Here is a 25,838-nt window from a genome sequence, read left to right as displayed (position 1 = left end):
CAGACTTTTTTTACACTCGGCAATCGTCACTCTCTGGAGGTAAAAACCTCCCGTATTTTCTCTTACCCTCCCGATGAGTTCCAATTGCCAAGAGCTTTAGAATGAGTACCCACATATGTGAAATCAAAATTTCCAAAATTTGGAAATCCAAAATTTTTAATTTTGGAAATTTTAACTTTTTGGGCATGTGGGTACTCATTTTAAAGGGCATAGCTTCAGGAACTCAGATAAATGTCTTAAAGTAAGCTTTGGAGCTTCTGGACCGAGTTGTCGCGGCTTTTAATCTAGTGAGTTCAAAATTTAGGTATTTATTGTTAATATATTGTATGAAAGAAATAATCGTAGCTAGTTGCGGAGGTTTGGGGTCGGTGACTCGAACGGTCGCCGATCCGTCAGTCGATTACTCTGGGGATCTTACGTGAACATGGAAACAGGTTCTTGGAATCCGGTTCTTGATTTTACATACGACTCTAATCAACGCGGTTAGATTGCTGCATCGCAAAGCTGCTTCACCTCTCTTACTTTTAAACGAATTGTTTCTTATTATATATATATATATATATATATATATATATATATATATATATATATATATATATATATATATATATATATATATATATATATATATTTAGACTTTCTTTAATAAACCATAATACCTATTTTACTTGTTTTTCTTTTTTAGTTGCACAAGGTAATTTTATTAAAAAAATATTACTTAAATGTACAATTAATTATTTTTATAAAACTAACTTTTAATTATTAAAAAAAAAATTTTTTTATAAATTATAATGCCAAGTAAATTTTTAATATTTTTTACGCCAAGTACTTTTAATAAACTACTTGGCATAAATAAATATATAATAAAGTGGGTAGTAATTTTTCTAAATAAAATTACCTGTCACTTAATTAAAGAAAAAAAAAAAGTAGTATAGCAATATCCTTTATTTAATTCTTAATATACAAAAATAATAAGAAATAAAAATAATGTTTACATAAATACCCAGGTTGACTTTTATCGAGATTAGTCTGATAGGTGATTAACATTCCCAAGCTCGACTACCGGCATATTTATCAGTCTCTATATAACTATCTGTAACGCTCTGCTAGTTTTATCAACACCAAAGAATTTCATTTGAATTATCAATATCCACAACTATATCTTTAATACAAATTAATCATATTATTTATTTTTTTTATAATACTGTATATATGTTAATATTTTCATTTAAAAATTACTTGGCGTAAAAAAATACTGTCTATAGTTAATAACAATTTCAAAGAAAAAAATTAAAAGTACTTGGCGTTAAAAATTAAGATACTTGGCACTATATATTAAAAAGTACTTGGCACAATACATTAAAAATATTTGGTTTAAAAATTGAGTAATTGTTTTTAATAAGTACTTGGCATTAAAAATGTAGGTACTTGGCACAAAAAAATAACAAAACCTTAATTATAATAAATTAGCATAAAAAAAAGGTATTTAATTATCAAAAAAAAAAAAAAAATAAAAATCGAAAAAGTATTCCATGAATTTAAAAAGATATCTACGATTGCATGTAAGATGTTAATACATCTTCCCCGTGATTCATTGTCGTCTGGTCCTATCCTATCCATAGCCTACCGTCCTTCTGGTCATTTACAAACTCACACACTCGCCTTACATTACAATAAAAGGTATTGTGGCGTCGTATAATATTAACATTATCCAGTGATTAGTTGTCTACCCCACAGAAATCTCACGAGTAATTTGGACAATTGGCCAAGTATAAAATTCCCTTAAAAATTCAAAAGACATCGCATGTAAAATACATACATTATTTTTTTTTTTTTTTTTTTTTTATTTATTATTTTAAATATTCTTGCATGCAACAACTTGTTACTTTACTTACATATATCCTTTTCTTTCCCCTGTCACCCCCGGACCCTTTTATAGGCTCTCTTTGTCCAACAGGACGACTCGTACAGTTTGTCCCCCACCCCGTCTACACTTGGGATAACAACACGACATCGACTTGTTTATGCGCTCGGCTACATCCACTTGCCCCTGTAGCAGCCAACTAAATCACACCCCGTGGATTTTATATTAAAACAAATAATTAATTCACATGTCGCGCACACCGGGTGGTCACCATCCCTTCACTATATATATATATATATATATATATATATATATATATATATATATATATATATATATATATATATATATATATATATATATATATATATATATATATATATATATATATACTTTTAATGTCTAACAATATTATTTTTTAATTCTAATAATAAATACTTTTTAACAATTACTTTTTCTATTTACAATTGTCAAAAAAATTTTTAACAATTTAAAAATTTAATTATGTGCCAAGTAATTTTAGTACTTGGCTTTAAAAATAAAATTTAATTTAAAAACTATAGGCATTTTTAAAAATCTAAGTTCATCCCGAACTTGCACTCATCAAGACCTTTCATTTGAGTACCCACATCAAATTTTCATATATTTCATATATTTATATATATTATATACATGTATATATTAAAAATATATAAATAATGCAAGTGGGTACTCAAATGAAAGCTCTCGATGTTTGTAACATCAAGATGACCTTATTATCTTAAAAATGTCAATATTTAAGAAAATACAGTGCAATTTAACAAAAGCCATTGCTCGTAAAAAAAAAATTTTTTTTTGTAATTTATTGTCTTTATTTTTTAATTTACTCGGAATATAATTAAATTTACATTTACGCAATAGTTTTTGCGTCGAGAAAGTTTTAAAGGAAGCTCCTTATACATATACGTTGAATAAATAAATATATATATATATATATATATATATATATATATATATATATATATATATATATATATATAAATAACGTAATAACAAAGAGAAAGTCTCAAACTCATTAACAATTTACAATGATAAATTCACCGTTCCTGAGCAAACAACAAAAAAAAAAAAAGAGTGGGCAAACGCTCAAAAAGAGAAAGAGAGTGGGTGAACGAGAGGGGGGAAGGGGGTTAAAAAGCGTAGAAAGGGTTGCGGTGTGCTTAGGGGTGTGTATTAATTAAAACTGCGGATGAGTCGGCAAATGACGCGTCAGGATGCGCATCGTGTAGATTTCGACTATGCATCAGTAGCGATGAATGTCTGGCTTTAACGGTGTCGAGATAATCGCGTATATGCCGTGTCTATCAGGGTGAGTTATAACGTTTTAAAGATGAATTGCAGAAACTCCGAGCTGCTCCTTTGACGGTTTTTAACTCACTACGTCACAAGCTCGTTAGTTTCTGTTATCTTTTTTTATCCTATCATCCTGTTAAATTTATACCGCCTGTCTAATGTGTGGAATGAATTCTGAAAAAATAAAGGTTTTTGAGTACTAGGCGCAGCGTTTGAGGTTTTTTATTATTCTAGGGTGGGGGGAGGGTGTAAAAAAATTACAGTAGGTTAAAATGCCGTTAAAGTGTGATAACAGGGGTCTTAAGGAGAGTGTATATAAAATTTAGAGTTGATCTGAGGGGTAGTTTGATCATAAGAACCAATAATGTAAGTGATCTAAGCTGCAAATTCAAGATTTGGTCTTTTTAATTGTTCTGGAGAGGGGGGAGGGTGTAAAAAAATTATCGTAGGTCAAAATGTGCTTAAAGGATGATAATAGGGGTCTTAAGGAGGATGTACATAAAATTTGAAGTTGATCGGAGGGGTAGTTTGGTCATAGAAACAATAAGTATAACCGGAATCTTTAGCAAAATCGATGAAAAATACCGAAAAAAAAATTCGACAATAACTTCCACCCTGTCTCTTTAATAATCAACCAGTGACAGAACAATCGTTAAATGATGCGTGACGTGACATCACTCTATTGGCCCCCTGCGGTCCATAAAAAGGCCCCATCATAGTCGTGCTAACAATACCCGCAACAGACCGTAATATCTTTAGTGTCACAATAAACAAGTCGGATAAAAAAAAATTCATATTTATTTATATTCATCATCGATTACACTGGCAGCGTCACAAAACAGTTATCAGTCATTATCATCACTGTTATCACTGTTACTGATATGTTTCTCCAAATAGTCTTCATAAATAATTAATAGACTGAGTGAGTGGAGGGCATTAAGCAAAATTGGGTGGTATCCCCGGCGAGCTGATAAGTACGGGACGATACCGCGAGAGAGAGTAGCTAAGTTGCGGCACAGAAGCGAGACAGCAAACCGGTAGCCCGCAGAGTATCGACCGGTTTCTTGTGCAGCAGCCAGCACCAGCTCGTACAGACGCAAGCAGCAGCTCTGGGCTCGATAAAATCCAAAACCCGCTCCAGTCTTGTTAATAACTTTTTATTATGTAACAAACGTATCTATCAACCGGTGTTGTTATTAATAATACCTGAGCCACCTATTGGCCAATCGGACTCTGGACTACTGTGCTGACAAGCTGGAATTGTTAATTGCGTTGATAATTCTGCCCAGAATCCATACCATTGATAATCAAACCGCCCTCCAGGGCTTGGAACTAGATTATCAAGCGCCTAATCTGGTAATCTTGGAAGCTGAAGGTCCTAGCTTAGATTTCCAGCAGATCTGGCAGCACCTGGATGTGTCTCCTAGCACCCAGAAGCCAGAAAGCTGTTAAAAAACCTTGGCTGATCAGTTATTTGGCCTGAAGACCGAGAATTCAGCCGCTGAAGTCACCTGAAGCTACTGAAAAATGACCTTGAGATGTGATTAGGAGGAAAATGACCTCTTGCTGACTTTAAATGACTTTAGGATGATTCTAAGCTGACATATCAAGGTTTAGGTGGTTGATCCTACTACTGTGACCCTTTAGAGCATTCAGTGTGAAAATATGGAGCTGTGGGGTCGCGGATTGGGCGACTGGAATTTAAAATGGAGCGTACCTGGTGACAATAGCTGCGCAGAGGATGACAATGCTCGCGCATATGACAATAAGAGGGCTGGACATTGTAGCGGCGGTAGATGCGCGTGCTTGGTAGCTCTCGGCTTTCACAAACCGATTCTACTCCCTCTCAGCGTCTACCTGCCAGCCTGCCTACAACACTACCTATTGTTATGACTCTCTGTTGTATCTGGGTTTTCTCCGCAAATCAGCAATACATTACACTGGCCACACCCCGACGATTACTGCGCATTGTTTTAAGCTCCGACGCCGAACCCTCTTGTTCCGCGAGAATATCACCAATTTATAGACTTTCCAGGTGTCAGACTAGCCAGAAATCCAAGCTAAGACCTTCAGCATCATCATCATCATCATCATCATCATCATCATCACTACCTTCCATCAATAGTCTGGGTTTTTTCATGCCGTTCCACGGCAATCTTCTTGATCCTCTCCCAGAGAACCGGATAGGGATAAATAGTCCTCATGAAGTCGCTCCGTTCCAGCTTGTACAACTCACAGACCTCGACAGCCACCACGGTAGCAACCCGTCTTTCATTAGGCATCACCATGGCAATCTCTCCAAAGTGGGCTCCGTCTTCCAGGTGGCAGATTTCAGTCCCGGAGATTCCGTAGATGGCAACAGTGCCTGTGGCAATGAAGTACATGCAGTCGCCTGGCATGTTTGCCCTGACGATCACGTCGTTGGTCAGGAATACTTCAGGAACCAGGTGGCTGACGATTCTGGCTAGCAGACCAACTGGCAGGTTGTTGAAGAACGCGACGTTCTCTACCAGCTTTCTGCAGGCGTGCATTCTGATCTCCTGTCTCATCTGGATGGACAGGGTGCTGAGGATCTCCTGCTCCCTGAAGAACCTCTTCTGGAACCTGAACTCGTAGTAGACCAAGAATCTTCTCTGAGCGAGCTCTGGCAGGTGCTTGTAGCTCATGTACTTCTTCAACTGAGCAACAGCTGTTGCGTACTTTAGCTGTGAGGAGTTCCTTGATTTATACAGCCGCATGCCGTGGCAGACTATCCAGCAGAGGACCAGCATGCTGATGCTCTGCAGAACCGCGACAACGTACTGGTCCTCAGGGGTCTGCATCTCATTGGTCAGGACTCCGGATCTCGTTAGAATGGTCACTGTTCGGATGAGAGTCGCCCAGTAAGCTTCGTTTCCGGTTTTCTCCCAGAGGAAGTTCTGGTTGATCCAGGATTGTGGAACTGGTTGACGGATTTCGGAGAATGATGTCATTGCCACGGGAACCAGCCAGGTGCTGCAGGCCAACCAGTGGAGCGTTATCATCAGCAAGGGAACGAAGCTGAAAAGCCCGAAGTAGATGGCTGAAACGTCGTACGCTTCTGCTATTTTTATCAGGTAGCGTCTGGCGGAGATTATGCGGAAGATATGCAGCCAGCTGGCTAGTTCCTTAGAGACTGATGGGGAGTTACGGGTCAGGAAGAACAGGTCCATTGGAAAGGAGCCCAGGATGTCAAAGATGCTGGGTAGGAAGTAGTTCGAGGCGATTTTACGGAGGTTTAGTTCCACTTGGCCCGAGGAGTAGAATCTGGAAGAGAAGGGAGGGTTAGTATGTTGGAGATTGGACTAGAAACTAGGACTAGGATCAGAATCTAAGGATTAGGACAAGAAACTCACCCAGTAAAAAAGTTGATAACAACATCCATGCAGCAAACACCCAACAAATAATTCTTAAAAAATGGCCAGGTTGGTTCTAAGCGATGAATATCAAAGACTTTATACGGAACCAGCAACAAGCTTGCTGTCAGATGGATTATCATCAAAAAGTCCCACCACTGACGAAAAATACTAAACGGGTGGATCATCCACATGTTGCTCCTGATTTGCTGACGCTTCTCCGCCAAGATTGCGCTGTGGTTCCTTAGGTACCGGTGCGCTCGTGGATTCTTCGTTGAGGCCATCAGGATCTTCCGGAAGGTAAACACCCATTTTTTTAATCTACTGCGGTGAGGATGAGGGAGGACTGATGAAAATAATTCGCAGTCGTGGTTTAGTAGCATGTTAATTGCCAGTTATTGGCTTTTGTTTTGATTTGTTGGGTAAGCAGACAAGGATTTTATCAGCTGGCAAGGTTAAGAGAGAGGTTTTTATTATTTTTGTCGGTAAGTGTCGGTAAGAAGATGATTTTTTTTATTGATCAAAAATGGAAGTATCAATTTTTCTCACAGATGGCGCCACAGGACCATTTTTTAGGATTATCCTTATAATATATAAATTCATAGAATTTCTTTTTTTTTTTTTGTTTTGTTTTTATTTACAATTTTTAGTTTAAAAATAAATTATTGTACAAAAATTAAAAGAATATTAATAAATAAGCTTAAAATATAGAAGTTAAACGATTATTGCTAATAACTGGGAAATGGTTAGACTTACGAAAAGATTATCTCACTACAAAATTGTAGAAGGGAAAATTTCCTATCAAAAGTGTTTCAAAGAAATTTTTTTAGGACTAACTGTTCGAGAGTTACTGGCTGTTGAAAAAAGCGCGGGAAAACGCGGATTGACTTTTGCGGTTTTTTCGAGTTTTTGACAATTTTTAATGATAACTCAAGAACGGTTAGAGATAGGACAAAATTACTTGAGTCCAAATTTGTAGAGCGGAAAATTTCCTATCAATTATGATTTGAGAAAATTTTTTTAAGATCAACCATTCTCGAGTTACAAGCTTATAACAAACCTCGAATAGGTAAAACCTCAACTTTCCTTTTTTTGGTGAACTTTGCGGTTGTGAGCTCTTAGAGTCTTCTTAGAAAAATACTTTGTTCCACAGTCGTGACATTGAAACAGTTTTTCCGAGGCATGGACATACTTGTGTTGGTTAAGATCGCCCCTGTACCGGAATTTAAGGGGGCAAAAATCGCACTGGAAGGGTTTGATAACGCAATCGGCGTAATGGAGCGCCTTGTGGCTGAGCATGGTGCTCTTGTTACGGAATGTCCACGGACAAATCGAGCACTGGAAGGGTCTCTCCCCGGTGTGGATCATCATGTGTCTGCTCAGGCTGACTTTTCCGCAGAATTTCGACAAGCAGATGTCACACTGGTACGGCTTAATCCCCGTGTGAGTGAGCATGTGCTTGTTGATGTTGCTTTTCCGGAGGAATTTCAAGGGACACTGCTCGCATTTGTACCTCTTTTCCCCCGTGTGAGTCATGTGGTGCTCCTTTAAGTAGTATTTCGAATATTCTTTGTTGCAGAACTTACATTTGTACTTTATGTCACTTTTTTTACCGAAAAACTCTTCTCCAGACTTTTCTTCGCAGATTATTCCGTCCACGACGAAAATTTTCTCGGAATTTTCGTCTTCACAATTAATATCTGGAAAAATTGTAGATGTTGTGAAAAAATTGTGATAACTTGGAAACGGTTAGAGATAGGAGAAAATTATATCAGTACAAAATTGTAGAGGGGGAAATTTCATATCAAGAGTATTCATGGAAAATTTTTTAAGGCCAACCGTTTGAGCGTTAGAGCTATTTAAAAAAACCGCGAAAAACCCCGAATTAATATATAATTAAGGATTACCATGATTTATCTTGTCAGAAATCGTATTTTGATCTCCTTCGACTTTCATCTCTTCAAGATCAATAGGGTACTCTTCACAGAGTTCCTTTTGCCCATTTTCCCCGATTTCCTGGAAATAAACGCGGAAAAATTAGTAAAATTCAACAAGTTTGTTAAAAACTGTAAAAAAAATGTAAACATAACCTACCGCAGGTATTTTTTCTATTTTTATAACAAAAGGGTTTGATAAAAAATTATTTGCACTCATTATTATTATTATTAATAATATCTATTAAACACTTAAAACAATTTCTGAAGCATGAAATTAAATTATTAACGACAAATCACATTGTAATTAATTATTTTGCAAAACACAAACATACTCGCGATTGATTTTGCCACCTATAGGCTTTGAATTTTTACTAATTTGCAGCTTGGAGCGCCCCCTATTCTTTGAAATACAAAGTACGCAAAGCCCAATCGAGTGTCGGTAATTTATTTTTGTAATTTATCGACCATCGATAAAATTTAATTTTTTGTTTACAAAATCATAGGGTAGACATCAGTAGCCCACAATCCGATTACCCATCAGATCCAACATTGGACAGAATAATTTTACCAGAATTGCGCTTACCCAGATTTTTGAAATACAATACATCGTTTACCCAGAGTTTCTCTTACCCAGGCATCCATTAGCGCAGAAGATCGTTTACACAGGCATCCATTCACACAGGTTTCTTTTGCCCACCCTGATAGCCAGCGCTTTCTCAGTAAGTGTTGACTTCCAGCAGTTACGGTTAATTTATACATCAAGTGGGCGGTAATTCTTCTTTCAACAACACTTGTAAGCAAATTGACGGAAATCTACGGCCGCAACTTGAATACAAGTTAACAATCAAACTTGTAGTTAAATTTCCTTTCAACTTTACTACAATTTGAAGGAAATACTTGTATAGCAAGTTTTGACGTCTATTTGCAGAGTAAGTTATAGGTAACTAATAGGTAATCGCTCGCTTTGCCAACTCTTTCCGTCAAGTTTGCTTCAAATTGCGGACGTAGATTGACAGTAAGTTATAGGTAACGTGGCTATCAGGGCAGACTTTTGAATTTTATCTTGGTAGTTCAATACAATTATAGTAGATGGCGACAACATGATCAATTTATAGTTATTTTTAACTAAATAATAAAAATCAAATGAATTAACCTTTAATAAATGTATATTTAATTATTAAGATAATAAGAGTACACCTCAATAATATTAATCTGATAAATAAATAAATAATGCACAGTATTTTTCTCGTGGCGGTTGAGATGGAAAATTATAATAATAATTAAGTTAAAGTTTGCCATCCACATGTTCCATTGATAGCTGGTAGAGGCGTGACCGAGTTTGTAAAACCGCCATAAATTATGATTTAAAATTCATAAATGCTGAAAAAATTTTTTAAATCAACACTGGTTGCTGGGACAATGGAAAAACTTGATTTCAAGGTTAGGACCGATATGCCAGTGCAATCAACTCATTATAATATCAACTCAGAAGGGAATGACATTTATGTTGAACAATTATCACAAGAAAATGAAAATAATTAATCGTTAATTATATCTAAAAATTTCAATTTGGACTACTTGTTTTATTTGTTCAATTAATTTGTTTAATTTGTTCAATTAATTTCTTTTCTGTGTTATTGATAATGAATAAAAAAAATTATAACATTATAATATAATAATAATAATAATAATAATAATAATAATAATAATAATAATAATAATAATAATAATAATAATAATAATAATAATTACTTACCGATTTTATTGTGGTTCAATTTTAAATTATCCTCTAAATAATTAATTCGCTCCATTTAATAAAAACTTTAACTAACACACTTTATTGTCACTGTGGTAACCGTGACATTACCCAAACGCTCTCTGAGATTCGGCTCCTCTTTTGGCTACCAACCTATTTCATAATTTTAAATCATAATTGATCATGTTGTCGTCATCTACTATAATTGTATTGAACTACCAAGATAAAATTCAAAAGTCTGGGCAAAAGAAACCTGTGTGAATGGATGCCTGTGTAAACGATCTTCTGCGCTAACGGATGCCTGGGTAAGAGAAACTCTGGGTAAACGATGTACTGTATTTCAGAAATCTGGGTAAGCGCAATTCTGGTAAAATTATTCTGTCCAATGTTAGATCTGGGTAATCGGATTGTGGGCTACTGATGTCTACCCAAATCATATCATTCGCTTAAAATCATTGCAATTGTGTTTTGTTTTGTGAAATAATTAATTAATACCCAAAATTACCATCAGTACCTCAGGTTATAAAATTGACCCTTCACTATATCCAAGCATTGGTAATATGTCCCGACATCATTGCATCTACAGTATCATTGCTATTTTCAACAGTTTTTATTTAATTTATTGATTAATTTACAATTATATATGTCTGTACCTAAAAAATAAAAATATGTATTATTTGATAAAAGTCTAAAAATAATTGATAATTATCAATTTTAATCAATGAAAGATCACAATCAATTATTACGTTTAATAAATAACAAAATAAAAAATTTTCTGAATTATTGAATGAACGATATATTTATTTATTTATTAAGAATCATTTTTATTGTTTTCATGAAGTTATAGTAAACAAAAATAAAAAAGGTAATTTAACAACCAAACAAGGTGTTAGCGAGGACTAAGCTAATCACTGAATTCCGCGATTTAGATAAAACTGAGTCAATTGTAAATAAGATAGTAAATGCTAAATATACCTGCTGTTGTTGTTGTTGTTAATTATTCCCGCGATTAAATCAACTACAAATATGGACTTTCTCCGGTTGTTTATAAGTCCCCTACTAATCGGCCAGCCGCTCAGTTATTGCTTTTAGTCACACCAGGACATACCTGCTCTATGGGGTGAGTTATTTTATTTTATTTTTTTTTTATTAAAAATTAACAATTAAAAAAAAAATCTTTTTGGAATTTTTGATAAAAATTTGTGAATTTAGGAAGTTTTTTTAATTTTTTTTATTGTAATTCGGAAACGATTGGAGATAGGAAGAAATTATTTTAGTACAAAATTTTAGAGGGGAGAATTTCCTATCAAAAGTATTTGAAGGAAATTTTTTTAGGACCAACTTGTTCGAGAGTTACAGGCTTTTGAAAAAAAGGCGGGAAAACAGAAATTGACTTTTGCGGTTTTTTCAACTTTTTGACAATTTTTAATGATAACTCGGAAACGATTAGAGATAGAAGAAATTTATTTATATACAAAGTTGTAGAGGGGGAAATTTCCTATCAAAAGTATGCCGAAAATATTTTTTTTAAATTAATACATATTATAATTAAGAATTATGGATGATAATGAAAATAATATTTAAAATTAATATTTCAAAAGTTACAAGCTATTAAAAGAAACCGTGAATTAGAAAAAAAAAAAAAAAAAAAAAAAAACTCGCGATAAAGAACGTGATTGGCGTAATTTAAGCAATCTATGCGGAATTCCTGGCCGATAATCACCAGGTATGACTTAGTTTGTCAATGTCGCATACTTTAGGTTTTTTTTACAGTAGCTCATAATGTCTAAAGCGATACAATTGTTAAAAAACAGAATCCTTGTACGCGAATTATAATCCATGAGAGTTAAAACTTTTCCTTTCACCTTAAACTTTATTTCAATTACCGGTCTACATAAATTACTATTAAAATTACAGAAACTTTTATTTCACTTACAGATACTTTAACTTGAGTCAATTATAAAATGCGAGCGTCTATTTCAATAACTGCCTTCTTGTGGATTAATAACGTATGCGGTCTACAAGTACCTCCGGCTACTTCTACAGGTAAGTACAAAATTTTTTAATAAATTTTAATTGTATAAACTATCTAGTCTAGGATTAAATTTGCATGCGTAATTGTTCCATTTAAGGAGAAATTTTTTTAAATGTAATTATTTTCTTTCATACAAGCTAAAAAATTCAATGAATTTTTTTTACGAACAACTCTGATGTTAATGAACGTGAAATTGAATGACCTACCGGTGCAATTGTTTTTTTTTTTTTTTTTTTTTTTTTTTTTTATTCAAAAAAATTTTTTTTTTAATAAAAAAATTAATGAAATGTTATTTAGATTGAAATTTTTTTTTTTTTTTTTTTTTTTTTTTTTTAATTTTTGTTGATAACTCGGAAAAAGTTGGAGATACAAGAAAATTATTTCAGTACAAAATTGTAGAGGGGGAAATTTTCTATCAAAAGTATTTGAAAAAAAAATTTTTAGGACCAACTGTTCGAGAGTTACAGGCTTTTGAAAAAAGCGCGGGAAAATACAAATTGACTTTTGCGGTTTTTGGAGTTTTTCACAATTTTTGCTGATAACTCGGAAACGGTTAGAGATACGGGAAAATTGTTCCAGTCCAAAGTTTCAGAGGGGAAAATTTTCTAATGATTTTGTTTGAAAAAATTTTTTTCTAACGTCAACCGTTCAAGAGTTACAGGCGTAGGGAAAAACTGCAAATTGCAAAATTAAAAATATAAATTGAATCTTGATGAAAAAAAAGTATTCAATGTGATCAGTGCCTTGATTTCGATCTAGGAATAAACTTTCATCTGTTAATGGTTCGGTGTAAAGAAAAGGTAAACAAAAAAACGTGGCAAAAGTCGGCCACCCCTCGGGGAATAACGAATTTAAATGATTATTCTGCTTTTGAATATAATACGAAAACTAATCAGTCAATGATAAACTTTAGACACGACTATTAATGTCAGACGGTTAATTTTGAAAGCCGGAAATAATAACCAGTGATAATGAATCATAAATAAATAAAGAATAAAGACGCTTGGATGATTGATGCAGTTATAAAAGACCCAATTTTTTAAAAGTTAACACTTGGGATAGAAATTTATCGTATTTTGTACTTACAATAACTACTTTCACGCTTTGACTATTATTCTCCAGCGCTATCAGTCCTCTGAGAAATTTTTTTTTATTCTTTTCCAAAAATTAATTTGAATAAAAAAATAATTAAAATTTTTTTCATTCGCGATTTTTCCTATTACCTGTAACTCTTGAACGGTTGACGTTAGAAAAATTTTCTTTGTACACTTTTGATAAAAAATTCTCCCCTTTATACAATTTTGTACTAAGATAATTTTTCCGTATTTTCAACCGTTTCCATGTTATCAAGCTTTGTCCGTCAAGATGTATCCGTCAATTTTCCAAAAATCGATCATTTTCTTTCAATAAAAAATTTTATTCTTCAGATACATTGCAGAGCAATGTCGGGAACTCCTGGAGCTACCTGAACTTCGTATCGCTGATCCAGAACTACCTGAACCCCTCGACTAACCCTCTAATTAACTCCAAGTTCCAGTTCATCCAAACTCCTCTCAATTTTCCGGTCTACAATTTAAATTATAATTTTAATCAAGACGCAAACAATCTTGTTAAGATTAATAATGATAATAATAATCATGAGAGGCCATGGACATGCGACAGCTCTCCTCCGATAACGTGTACGCAGAAGTTACCGTACCGTACTATCGATGGTTCGTGTAATAATTTAGAAAATCCTGGATGGGGAATGGCAAACACGCGTTACGCACGACTGTTGCCGCCGATTTATTCTGACGGTAAATTTATTCATATTTGTTTTTATTTTTAATTTTATTTGTATTAACGTATATAGAATTATTTACTTTTATTAATCTTATAAATCACCGTTTAGAAACTCGAGAAAATCTTTGAGGAAGAAAAAAATTTATACTTTCTCGATAATAGTTTGTTATTTTGTTAAAATATTCCAGACAATTATTTTTTTTTTAATTTATTTATTTTTAAAGATTTGGAAAATTTTTGAAAATTCCAAGGCTTAGTAAAAAAAAATTTTATTTAATTTTCACTTATTATGTATATTAATCTAAGTGATAAAAATTACTAAGCAAACAAAATTAATGGTCTAATTAAGAAAAAAAAAAAAAAAAAAAAAAAAAGTTGATAATTACAGTACTGACACAATAAACACGAGAAATCATATGCAGCATAACAAAAATTATGTAATTGCGACATTGTTACAATTCTAATCAATATAATTATCGTTATATGTATGCATTTTGGATGTTAAAGTCAATATAAAAAAATATTTATATTTTATAAATATTAAAATTAAAAAAAAAAAAAATGAAAGGAATTTAAATAGATTTATTATTTATGTAATTTCTGTAGGAATTTGGCAACCAGCGGTAGCAAAAAGTGGTCGCGCTTTGCCTCGCAGCAGGTTATTAAGTTACACATTGTTTCCTGAATTGAGGGTGAAGGACCCAAAATGGACCCTAGCGCTGATGCAGTGGGGCCAAATTATTACACATGATATGGCTGAATTAGTAACTAAGCCAATGTTAAGTAAGTTTTATTTTTAAAAATAATTTTAGGTCCTATGGGGAATTTTTTTAGGTTCCATGGGGGAATTTCTATGTAATTTTTTTCATCAAAAAAAAACAATTTTAGGTTCAACCTAAAAATTTTAGGTCTTATAGGGACTTTTTAAGTTCTATATAAAAAATTCTCCAAAAAATCTTACAGAAATGCCATCAGTCGAATGTTGCACCAACGACAACCAATTAGTGACTGAGAATCTAAAGGACCCATCATGCTTCCCGATAATAGTTGGACCTAACGACCCAAATTATCCGCCATCAACTCAATGCCTGACATTTACCCGATCAGCGCCGGATTTCGAGATTCCGAGCGGTTGTTTCGGTCACCAGAAGCCAGCTGACCAAGTGACCCAGGTGACCCAGTTCCTGGATCTATCTCTGGTATACGGATCCTCGGACACACAGGCGGCGAAATTGCGCAAGTTCCAGGGAGGCAAGCTGAGGTCCCAGGTTAGAAGACAAAGAGAATGGCTGCCGCCGGGAAACGCCTCGGAGGAATGTGTCATTGAGAGACCGAGTGACATTTGCTACGAAGCTGGTAAGTGCTCGAGGTATTAACTTTCCCGGGGTGATCTCAATAATAAGACATAAATTTACAGGTGACAACCGCGTTAACCAGAATCCCCAGCTAACGGTCCTTCAGGTGCTTTTACTTCGCGAGCACAATAGAATAGCGACCAATCTTGCCAAGATTAATCCTCACTGGAGTGACGAGACTATTTATCAGGAGGCAAGGCGCATTGCTATTGGTGAATATCAACAGATCTCGTACTACGAGTGGCTGCCACCGATGATTGGTAAGAAAATTCCTCCCTGTATAATTTTGTATTGATATAATTTTTCCGTATCTCTAACCAGCTCCGAGTTATCGGAGTTATCGGTAAAAATTGTGGAAGACTCGAAAAACCGTAAAATTCACATCGTGTTTTCCCGCGCTTTTTTCAAAAGCCTCATAACTCTTGAACGGCTGATCTTAAAAAATTTTTTTTTCAGACAAATCAGTTAGAGAATTTCCTCCTCTACAATATTGTACTGAGATAATTTTATTCTATCTCTAACCGTTTCCAAATTATCGGCAAATAATAGTCTCACATTCATACATTCCGTGATTAAATAATTAAAAAAATGAATTTAATATTATTAAATTACAGGGCTAGAGAATGCATTGAAGTATAAAATAATCTATGATATCCCCGATGACCAGTATGTAAACGATTACAATCCAAATATCGACCCAACTGTATTAAACGAACATTCTAATGGTGCTTACCGAGTCTTTCACTCGCTTATTGCCGGTTACTTAAAGTAAGTTTGACTGTTTCTTATCTATATTTTTACAATTCATTAAATTATACAATAGTCAAGTTTGTTATCAGTACTACGTAATATTTGAATATGTTGTCTAATTTACCAGACTGGTGCAGGAGAATAGGTCAACGAAAGGATTGCTGAGAATAAGCGACTGGTTTTTCCGACCGGGTATTATCGAACAGGGAGATAATATAGATGACTTGACACGTGGACTTTCGGACCAGCCTGAGCAGGCTAGAGATGAATATTATGATCATGAAGTAAGTAAATATTCAATGTTTTCCAAATTATAGTTAAGACAATTGAACTTAAATTTCAAATTTTTCAGATAACCCTGTACCTCTTTCGAGGCCGAGACCGTCTTGGCGGTGACTTGCGCTCAATCGACATCCAGAGGGCGCGAGACCACGGCTTAGCAACTTACAACGACTACCGCGAGTTCTGTGGGCTCCGTCGCGCCAAATCTTGGTCAGATTTACAGGACTTGATAAGCCCGGAAAATGTCAAGAAACTTTCGGAATTGTACGAGCACCCGGATGACGTCGACTTTTCAGTAGGAGGGGGCTTAGAAGTAAATGATAACGCTCTCGCTGGTCCTACCTTCCTCTGTGTGCTTATCGAGCAGTTCTACCGGACCCGCGTGGGCGACCGATTCTGGTTTGAGTCCCCGGACCCGGTGGTTGCTTTCACTCGAGGTAATTTTTTTTTTTTTTTTTATTTTTTTTCTAAAAATATTTTCCTATTTTTTAGCAATTGAATTTAATAGGTGAAATTTTCTAGAGCAATTGCGGGAAATCCGTAAAGCTACTTTAGCGAGGTTTATGTGCGACAACACCAACAGCATTAAGACTATTCAAAGGCGTGCCTTTGAACTTCCGTCTAAAAAGAATTCACTTGTATCCTGTGATTCTATTCCTGGAATTGATTTTAATTTATGGAAAGATTATGCTCCTGAAGTCGGCAATCAACAACAGAATCTCGGACTTCTTTATAAGAAATGATATTATTAGTGCTATTCATAATTAATAATTGTAATTTTTAATAAATTAATTTAACTTTTGAAAACATTTAATTGGTTGTTTTTTAATTGATTTTATGACAATTGGGCCAGTATTATTAGGTAAAAATATGTTTTAAAAAAAGTTAATAATTTAGCCTATTATAAACATGTTTTTTTTTTTTTATTTGATATGTCAAATTATAAATTTACAATTGTATATAATTTATCACAGGCTTTTTAAAATAATAATTCGCATTTGATCCATTCATATACAATTATTCATTATTTTGTTTATGTTTGTCCTTTTTTTTTTTTTTTTTTTTTTTTTTAATTCATGATTTTAATAATAATTAAAAAAAAAAAAAAAAACTTTGTTCGATTAAATATCAATAATTATTTTTTAACGACATTTGTGACCAATTATATAAATCAATAAAATTTTATATAAAAAATATGCGGCTTCAATCGCGTGTGCCGATTTTAAAAATCAATTATTGGCACTGGAATTATATTTATATATAATAATAATAATAATAATAATAAAATTATTTTTTTTTTTTTAAATACTATTTATAATACCATTTAAAATGAGATAATAATTGCCATAGTTAATAATAATAATTAATAAAAAATATAGCAACGATAACAAGAGTATTACGCTAATAAATCAATAATGAGTTAATTAATTAATTAATTAATTAATAAATTAATTAATAACATTGTGTTTGTGAAGATTCGTTAATGATATGTACATATTTAATATATAGTTTTGTTTTTATAATAATAATTAATAGTCGATATATTTTTTATTTAATTGATTTTTCGTTAATTAATTATTAATTACGTCCGAGTGTTACTTATTAAAAAATAATATTAATAATTATAGTAATTGTCATCATTTTTAATTGAGTTTTTTTTCGTAGCCAGAGTGAGTAATATATTATTTAATATTGTTATTAATGGAGTAATTGGTCCTTAGGATTAATTTTATTTATTTTTTTCGTCACTAGATGGCTGTCAGATTTTAGAATTTTTAGTTTTTGAACGTATTAGGACAATGTTCCTAGAACATGTGTAATTATTAAAATTTTAATTATTAAAAATTCTTCTAGCAACAATCAAGTTTCACTGATTTATGGTCAAATTACGTAAATCAATAATAATATTATTAATATAAAATAATAATAATCTGGCTACTCAATGAATATTTTTAACTTATAGAAAATAAATATCTAAAAAAATGCATGTGCTAGTGCAAAATAATAATAATAAAAATAACAATAATAGTGGGTAATTTCATTCTATAAGAGGTGAGCAAATTTTGAGTCGTATTGAAGATTTTTTTTCTTTGCCTGAACAATTAAAATTTGTCAAGATATTCTTTCCCCAAAATGCTATTTTTAAATAATTGCAAACCCCTAGTTTTAAGTACTTCACAAATCCACTTAAGTTATGTACTTACTCTTTTCTTTTTCTCTCATAGTTTTTGTTTCTTTGGACGGAGATTTGTGTGACCATTAAGAAAAAAAAAAAAAAAAAAAAAAAAAAAAAAAAACAGACAACAAATTATTATAAATTCCAAGCAAAATCATAAACTTTGAAGGCTATTTTTTTTTTTTTTCTTTTTCTATAATCTCGGGTTGATAATAGTTGATAAAGCTCAGTTAATTGATTCTTCACATTCCTGACTCAGCAATTCCTTCATCATCTGAAATTTTTTATTTCAAGTAATTTAGTCATTTTATTTAATATTAAGTTAAATATTAAAAAGTACAGTGTTATTTTTTAAGCCGTGCAATTTTAAAAATTTTAATATATATTTTTGATTATGACCATAGAATTCATTAAAACTAAATTAAAAGCACTAAATCTAATAATTTCAAACAATCCCCAAATAACTAATTTTTTTTTTTTTTTTTCTACGTACATGCTTAATTTTTTAATTATTAGTCACAAACTATTAATTTTTAAGCAATAATGAAACTAATATATCTAAAACGAATAATTAGATAAGAAATTATTATTACCCACATAATAAATAAAGATGTCTTGACTACAAGACCATCACCTTTCCTTTTCATCTTGGTTCACTGAATTATCCAGAGAGCTTCGATTTTTTTCTATGTACAAGGTATCATTATAAATAATAATAATAATAATAATAATAATAATAATAGTAATAATAATAATAATTATTATTATTATTAATAAATACAACATTACAGTAAACAATCACCGCCACCTAGCACACATTGTTTATAATAATAGTAATAATAATGACAGAAAAATAAAAAAGTAATTAGAGGGATGGAATTAAAAATGGAGGTTACCTTCAAACCCAGCGTTGTCGTGAATTTCTCGGGGAGGGCCAGTAGTGTCTTGACCCTCCAAAACCGCGAGGAGACACTGGTGAATGCAAATATACTGCTGCTCAGTTTGGACCATCCAAACACGCTCTTTCCGCATGATCCAAACAATACCGAAAATGTCAACGTAGTCGGAGACCTGGATCTGCTGGAGAATTCGATCCAGGGTTATAAATGTCCCACTGCGGCCTACTCCTGCGCTACAGTGGACGACAATTGGTCGCTGATCAGGACGCACTCGTTCTCTGAAGGCTCGGACGAACCGCGCTAAGGTTTGCGGTGGACTTGGAACACCAAAATCCGGCCATGTTGTGAAATGGAAGTGCTGGATTACTCTTTTTACTTCACCCTAGTAAAAAAATTTAATTGTTATTTTTTTTTTTTTGTTGAAAAAAAATTTGTGTTACAAAAGCCTACCCGACAAAGCATAAACTCTGTGATACTCCAGTCAGGATACCGCGTCTCGTTGAGAATAGTAACAGAGATGTCACCGTAATAAACTGGTCCAGTATCCATAGGCCAGTAGTGATCACACTTTTCCCTGCCCTTTTCAATGCACCTGGTCAACATAACAATAGCGCGGCTATGACTTTCCCAGACCATCCGCCAGAAGTCGTCGCGGGTCGAGTGTAAGGGCCCTTGAGTGACTATGAATTCTCGGGGCGAATTGTGACCCGGAACATAGTTAGCGTTTATATAGTCAGAGCCTTCTTCATCGTCGACCGGTTGAAGCTTGAACCGGCTGTGGTCGTAAGGCAGGATATTCGTAAATCTGTTCTTAGGCCGATTGCATGGAAGATCTGCTGCTGTACAAGGTTGGTCTCGGCCTACGTGCTTAAGTTCCTCGAACTCTTCTGAGAACCTGAAGTCTGAATCTGCTGACATTATTCGGTAATGTTCGGCGAAGTTTTCTATTCTTACTGGTCGGCTGTAGAAGAAAATATGGTCTTTATTAGTTAGGAAAAAAATTTAGGAACATTGTTCTAGGAACAAGATTAAGGTAAAACCTTGTTTCAATGACACTATCTGGAAGCGAAAGATTATCCGACGGACCTCCAGCTCTCGGTTCCGCAATTTTTCTAAGTTGATTCCGGTGTCGCCTGACAAACAGCCCGATCCCGAGTAAGGTCAGTAGAAGAATAATAGGAACAGTGACTCCAACGATAATTGCAGTGTTGTCTTTATCTAAAATACAAGAACAATATTGTTAACCGAGTTCTCGGAACTGAAGAGAGTGGTGGGTACATAGATCTTTAAGCTCACCGGCTGCCATTAGCAGCAATCCTTCTTAGAGACATTAAAAAGCAAAGCAGATCGTTAGGTTAGCTTTAAGGTTACAGTGGAACAAAAGAAAGATATGGAATCAATGAAACTTACCAGTCTGAATTGCAAAGCTGTAGCTAGTGTCGGTAAATTTATCCGGAGCGGTAAACGCTCGCACTTTTACACGGTAAGTCGATCCAGATTTTAAGGGCCCGTTGCAGTAGCCTATCACTTTACCATCGCAGTTCTCGGTTCCTATGGTGAAATCTTCTACGGAACTGTTCTTAAATGGGTAGTATGGTTCCATAACCTAGAATTTTTTATGGAACATGATTTTGATAGGTTTTTTTTATAGAACAAGATTTAAACGGAACTTCTGATGGAACAAAAAATCTAACCTGATAAGGTGGCCAAATACTGTAAGCCTGGACATCCTTCCAGCTCGGCATTTCCAGCCCAGAAGCATTTTTACTGTCATCCTCCGCAACAATAACCGTGTAGGCAATCACAGATCCATGTTGCTCACTGAAGTAATTCTTTCTGAACCTAATCTGGATCGTGGAACTAGTTCTGCAAACTTCAGTAGGAACAACCTGGGTGGGAGGTTTCGGTGGTGCAAGAATGGGCATCTTCTGCCGCCAGACGTTCTCGGGTCCGTACCCAACTTTGGTCTTGGCCTGGATGCTAAAGGCGTAGGTCTTTCCGGGGATCAGTCCCTTGATCATGCCCTGGTTCTCGTTGGCCTTGAAGTCCTTAGCTCCCGTGTGCTTGCTACCGTCTAGCTGATAGGTGATCGTGAACTTGGTGATGATACCGTTGAATCCCGTTGGAGACAGGAACCACTGGAAGCTGATGTCACTTGGCTGAATGTCCGTCGGGTCGAATTTCTCGACTCTCCCTGGAAACGACTCGCTGGTGGTGAAGCTGGCAGAGACAGGGTGGCTCCTTCTCAGGTGGAGGTTAGAATGGTACCCGGAACAGACCACCAGTGTGAAGGTATAGTTCCGCCAGGGTCTTAGATCCTGCATCACAATCTGGTTTGTTGAGGTTATATTCTGGATCAACTTGTCCCCGTTTATGAACTGCATCTCAAAGGCGTCGAATTCCCCGGCCGGAACGTCCCAGGACAAGCTTATCCAGGTGGCATTCACTTCAACTTCTTGCAGAGCTGAGATCGGTAGTGGATACAGCCGGTCCTGCCGGAACAGCGGACGACTTGATACACCTTGGCTCACTGTCCAGAAAGTCACGTTGTACAGTCGCCCGGGGACTAGGTTTGAGAAGGTTACTTTGGTGTCTGGGTCGTCGATCTGCTTCTCGGTGGTTGTGTTCAGGTCGTCGCTGATTCGGAAACGATACAAGTTGAACCTGGAAAATTTGAGGGTTAGAATTAATTATTGTCATGTACAGAAAATAAAAATCATACATAAAATCACTAACCTCGAAATCTGTATCGGAGTTCTGGTATATCTCATAGCCAAAGCATCAGTAACATCCTGATCAACGACAATGACCACCTCCGACTGTATCAGAGGCATAGTCCTCGCAGTGACATTCGTCAGCTCGCTCACCAAATCATGAGAAGTCGTCGCGACGGAGAACACATACTCAACTCCAGGAATCAAGTTCCCAATGACAAACTTATCAGGATCCTCCTCCAGCCCGGAGATGTTCTTGCTTTTAACTTCAAGATCATCTCCAGGGTCGCTGGTTGTGGACCAGGTGAAGGTGAAGAACTCGATCCTGCCTTGAGGTCTGGGAAACTCGAGGGTAACGTTGGTCGAGTCAACGATTGGGATAATATTCGTCACCGGGTTCGGAGCGACTGTGTGATTCACCTGGAGAGGGTACAGACTTTCTACTCCGAAGCTGACGGTGTTCACCTGGATGACATATCGCTCTCCAGGAGTAAGTTCCAAAATTTCAGCTTCGGTTCTGCGAACACTGGGCAATCTTGTCCATGTGGAGTCGTCAGTTCGGAACTTGACGGAATACTCGGAAAAGAGGGAGTTGATGGGAGGATTCCAGCGAACTAGAACGGACTTATTCCCCAGGTCGACTCGATCAATCCTGAGGTGCTGAGGCGGATGCGGAAGCACGGCCTGGAAATAGTCGTGAGGTTCGCTCTTCAACCCGTGGCTTATCGCAAAGACCTTGACCTCGTACCCAGCTCCAGGGTAAAGGTCCTCGAGTATAATGTGTGACTCGGTGGTGAGAGTCGTTGCACTTTCCCCGGTGTCGTTCCTCGTGTGAGTGATCTCGAACTTCTCCTGACGGGAGTTCACGTCGGACTTCCAGGAGATATTCAATCCGCGCTCGATGGACTTGAGGTCCTCGATTATCGGGCTGGAGGGTCTCGTAACCTGGTAGATCACCGTCTCGTTGCTCTCGACCTTGTTGGATATAGCTGCGACGATTATGGTGTAGTTACGACCCGGCAGAAGTGCCTCCAGGACTACTCGGGTCTTCTCGATCGTCAGGGTATTGCTGTCGCCGGAGCTTGCGGTGTCTACTTCCTGGTATTCAAGACGGTAACTGTCCTGGATGCTAGCGTTGTCAGGGCGCCAGGATACTTCCAACATTCGCTCGTCGATACTCGCTCGCAGGTCTCGGACTGGAAGAGGTTTTAAGGTTATGTCGCCGCTCGCTGGCCAGGAGGTCACTTTGCCTGAGACGGTTTTTACGACAACCTGAAGAAGAAATTTAAAGGTTAAAGTAATTCTAGGAATAAGATGTTTTTTAAATAATTCAAAGGAACGCGATTTTAGAACAAAAGATTCCTCTACTTAAAATTCTTACCTGATAAGTTTTGCCAGCCTCTAGATCATGGAACTCCCAAGAAGTGCTGTCCTCTTCATACCTGTTTCTAGTAACAGTTGGAACCCTCCTATTGTTCCCAAGCGAAACCTGATACTTGTCAAACTCAGAGCTGCCGTTTGGAGGACTCCAAAAGACCCTAAAGCTACTGAAGGTAACCGAAGATCTGTCAAAAGTGACATTCAACGGCCTTAAAGGAACCGTTCTATACTGAGCCGTCGTTGGAGCTGAAGTTTCGTCCTCAGACACAGTCTGGACCGAAATATTATAAGCCCGACCAGGAACCAGGTCCTTGAAGGCCGCCTGAGCAGGACCTGGAGGTTCCCCCTCTTTTTCCACGTAGAACACAGACTCGACAGCATCTGGAGGTTCAATGCTGACCTTGTAGTGGGTGTAGATCCCAGCAGGGTAAGGAGGCTGCCAGAGGACCAGGAGGGTGGTCTCGTTCCTGAACCAGACGATGAACTTCCCCGGAGTGTTCGGCTTGGTAGTGAAGTTCCGGCTGGTGTAAGCGACGCTTTCCTTCGCCTCCAGAACTGTGAACAGCTGGAGGGAGTAGGTGGCGCCAGGAGTTAGGTCACGCAAAGTGTACGGAATAGCGTCGGAGGAGATCACACTGGTCCTGGTCGTCGACGGAGGGTTCGACAGGTCGTTGAAGCTCTGCACCCGCATTCTGAACCCAGAGTAGTTCCCCTGGGCAGGAGGCGACCAGTAGACCACTGCCGTCTTCCCGTTCCTCACCAGGACTGTCAGGTTCGACGGAGGGTCAGGAGCTGTCGTGATCGACGCCGTCCAGGTCAGCCAGTCGTTCCAGGAACCGTTGTTGTAGTATAGCCAGAATTCGTACTTGGTCCCGGGCAACCCGTTCTGGAACTTTATCACGTCTCCGATGTCCACCGCGGGAATCTTTGTGTTCGGCGGTGGATCCCCGACAGGTGGATTGTAATCCAGGCGGTACCAGGTTCCTTGTTGGGTCAAGTTCCCGGGAATCTCAATCGCCAGGTCCGCTGAGTCCGATCGCCATACCTGGGGCACAAGTTTGGTTAGTTATAGAGTTCCTGGACAAAACCTCCTGGAGTAGGGGGTCATGTGGGTATTTAATGGAAAGCTCTTGACCTAGGGAAGCAAGTAGGTACTGTCCCGTCGATGGACAATGAGTCGTTGGAGATAGAGAAGGTGATTTAAGGAGGGGAGGTTTGTAGGTCAGGATTAGAGAAAGTTTTTGGATCAGTCAAGCGGGAAGTTGTCATTTCTTAAGGTAATGGTCTAGAAATATTATTATTATTATTATTATTATTATTGTTATTATTATTATTATTATTATTTAAGACCAAAAATTAAAAATACTATTAAAATTACCTGAATCCCAAAGATAATAAAAAAAAACTTCCAGCTCATACTATCTCTTCAGAAATAAACAGGAAGACTCTCTCAAAAAACTCCCTCCCAAATTATCTTGACCATTTCAAAAAAATGTCAGCCAAAAAATCAGTACCCGGAAATCTCCGTTTTTAAAAACTTCAATTTAGCCATTGAACAACAATCAACATTAATCGCTACCTGAAACGACAGTAATAATTCATCAGCACAAATATTACCTCTTACTTCTACTCACAGACACACAATATACATTAAAAAAAAAAAAAAAATTCCAACTTTCATTTCATTTTACATTTTTTACATTTTACTTACAATATAATATATATATATAACACAAAACAATTAAATATTATTGCAACACAATTTATTTATTTATTCAATTTAATAATTATTATTTTTTCTTACCATATTGACACTTAAAATTTTATTATTTATTACCGTTATCACTTTTTTTTTTCTTCACATTAATTATCATAAATAATTATAATTTATTTTTTACAAAATTTAAGTATAAAAAATTTTTTTTTTATTATTATTAATTGTTATTTATAAATTTTTAAGTTTAAAAATCATCTGTCAAAAATTTTATCAACTAAGTTAAAGTATGTAATAAAAATAATAACAATAATTACTATATATATTAAAATTACAAGAATTTATAAAAAAATTATTTATAAGAGAATCGCCCACGACTGGGAATGGGACACTTAATAATTATAATAATAAATTTTATTATTATTATTTTTATTCTATAAAACTAAAAATAACTTCTAAAGCTAGCTGTCAGATGCCGCCATTTTTTA

The 25,838-nt window shown here is 35.6% G+C and overlaps 4 protein-coding genes across 6 annotated transcripts; 1 reads left to right on the top strand and 3 right to left on the bottom strand.

The window, feature by feature from the left end:
- Positions 1-4,016: 4,016 nt before the first annotated feature.
- LOC141533854 (potassium/sodium hyperpolarization-activated cyclic nucleotide-gated channel 1) lies at positions 4,017-6,387 on the bottom strand. Its single transcript, XM_074252945.1, has one exon. The coding sequence runs from the start codon at positions 6,385-6,387 to the stop codon at positions 5,305-5,307; it is 1,083 nt and encodes a 360-aa protein (XP_074109046.1). The 3' UTR covers positions 4,017-5,304.
- Positions 6,388-7,076: 689 nt separating this feature from the next.
- On the bottom strand, positions 7,077-8,849 carry LOC141533650 (uncharacterized). The gene is made up of 3 exons (XM_074252646.1): positions 8,665-8,849; positions 8,478-8,586; positions 7,077-8,270 (listed from the first exon to the last, which is right to left on the bottom strand). Exons 1-3 carry the CDS (start codon positions 8,722-8,724, stop codon positions 7,648-7,650), a joined length of 792 nt encoding a protein of 263 aa, XP_074108747.1. The 5' UTR covers positions 8,725-8,849; the 3' UTR covers positions 7,077-7,647.
- Positions 8,850-11,164: 2,315 nt separating this feature from the next.
- Positions 11,165-17,281, top strand: LOC141533605 (peroxidase). Its single transcript, XM_074252584.1, has 10 exons — positions 11,165-11,383; positions 12,202-12,309; positions 13,726-14,094; positions 14,687-14,863; positions 15,044-15,436; positions 15,498-15,695; positions 16,050-16,203; positions 16,313-16,469; positions 16,538-16,904; positions 16,990-17,281. Exons 2-10 carry the CDS (start codon positions 12,228-12,230, stop codon positions 17,208-17,210), a joined length of 2,118 nt encoding a protein of 705 aa, XP_074108685.1. The 5' UTR covers positions 11,165-11,383; positions 12,202-12,227; the 3' UTR covers positions 17,211-17,281.
- A 1,486-nt stretch (positions 17,282-18,767) lies between these two features.
- On the bottom strand, positions 18,768-25,635 carry Ptp10d (Protein tyrosine phosphatase 10D). 3 transcript variants are annotated; one of them, XM_074252575.1, is made up of 11 exons: positions 25,441-25,635; positions 25,015-25,215; positions 23,638-24,681; positions 22,279-23,528; positions 21,237-22,206; positions 20,953-21,148; positions 20,583-20,760; positions 19,993-20,503; positions 19,540-19,924; positions 19,241-19,329; positions 18,781-18,917 (listed from the first exon to the last, which is right to left on the bottom strand). In XM_074252575.1, the coding sequence occupies exons 2-10, from the start codon at positions 25,051-25,053 to the stop codon at positions 19,274-19,276; spliced, it is 4,629 nt and encodes a 1,542-aa protein (XP_074108676.1). In that variant the 5' UTR covers positions 25,054-25,215; positions 25,441-25,635; the 3' UTR covers positions 18,781-18,917; positions 19,241-19,273. The 3 variants fall into 3 exon arrangements, with proteins under 3 accessions (XP_074108678.1, XP_074108676.1, XP_074108677.1); XM_074252576.1 differs by having other exon boundaries at positions 18,793-18,917; positions 19,237-19,329; XM_074252577.1 differs by lacking the exon at positions 19,241-19,329 and having other exon boundaries at positions 18,768-18,917.
- Between the last annotated feature and the right edge of the window lie 203 nt (positions 25,636-25,838).

The sequence above is a fragment of the Cotesia typhae genome, unplaced genomic scaffold (assembly GCF_013202065.1).
Source record: "Cotesia typhae breed Kobodo isofemale line unplaced genomic scaffold, CoteBio_Ctyphae scaffold_121, whole genome shotgun sequence".
Lineage (NCBI taxonomy): Eukaryota > Metazoa > Arthropoda > Insecta > Hymenoptera > Braconidae > Cotesia > Cotesia typhae.
The sequence above is the reverse complement of the archived record's forward strand: the minus strand, read 5'-3'. Positions and strand labels throughout refer to the sequence as shown.

Bases quoted from the DNA above. Each gene is read 5' to 3' on its own strand.
- Ptp10d (XM_074252575.1), bottom strand. From the start codon at position 25,053: ATGAGCTGGAAGTTTTTTTTTATTATCTTTGGGATTCAG. The intron at 20,761-20,952 runs GTAAGTTTCATT...CTTGTATTTTAG, and splicing joins CAGCTTTGCAATTCAGACTG to ATAAAGACAACACTGCAATT. The intron at 19,925-19,992 runs GTAGGCTTTTGT...TTTTTTTACTAG, and splicing joins CAGAGTTTATGCTTTGTCGG to GGTGAAGTAAAAAGAGTAAT.
- LOC141533605 (XM_074252584.1), top strand. From the start codon at position 12,228: ATGCGAGCGTCTATTTCAATAACTGCCTTCTTGTGGATTAATAACGTA. The intron at 12,310-13,725 runs GTAAGTACAAAA...TTTATTCTTCAG, and splicing joins ACCTCCGGCTACTTCTACAG to ATACATTGCAGAGCAATGTC. The intron at 15,437-15,497 runs GTAAGTGCTCGA...ATAAATTTACAG, and splicing joins TGACATTTGCTACGAAGCTG to GTGACAACCGCGTTAACCAG.
- LOC141533650 (XM_074252646.1), bottom strand. From the start codon at position 8,724: ATGAGTGCAAATAATTTTTTATCAAACCCTTTTGTTATAAAAATAGAA. The intron at 8,587-8,664 runs GTAGGTTATGTT...GTTTATTTCCAG, and splicing joins AAATAGAAAAAATACCTGCG to GAAATCGGGGAAAATGGGCA. The intron at 8,271-8,477 runs GTAATCCTTAAT...CAATTTTTCCAG, and splicing joins TTCTGACAAGATAAATCATG to ATATTAATTGTGAAGACGAA.
- LOC141533854 (XM_074252945.1), bottom strand. From the start codon at position 6,387: ATGGACCTGTTCTTCCTGACCCGTAACTCCCCATCAGTCTCTAAGGAA.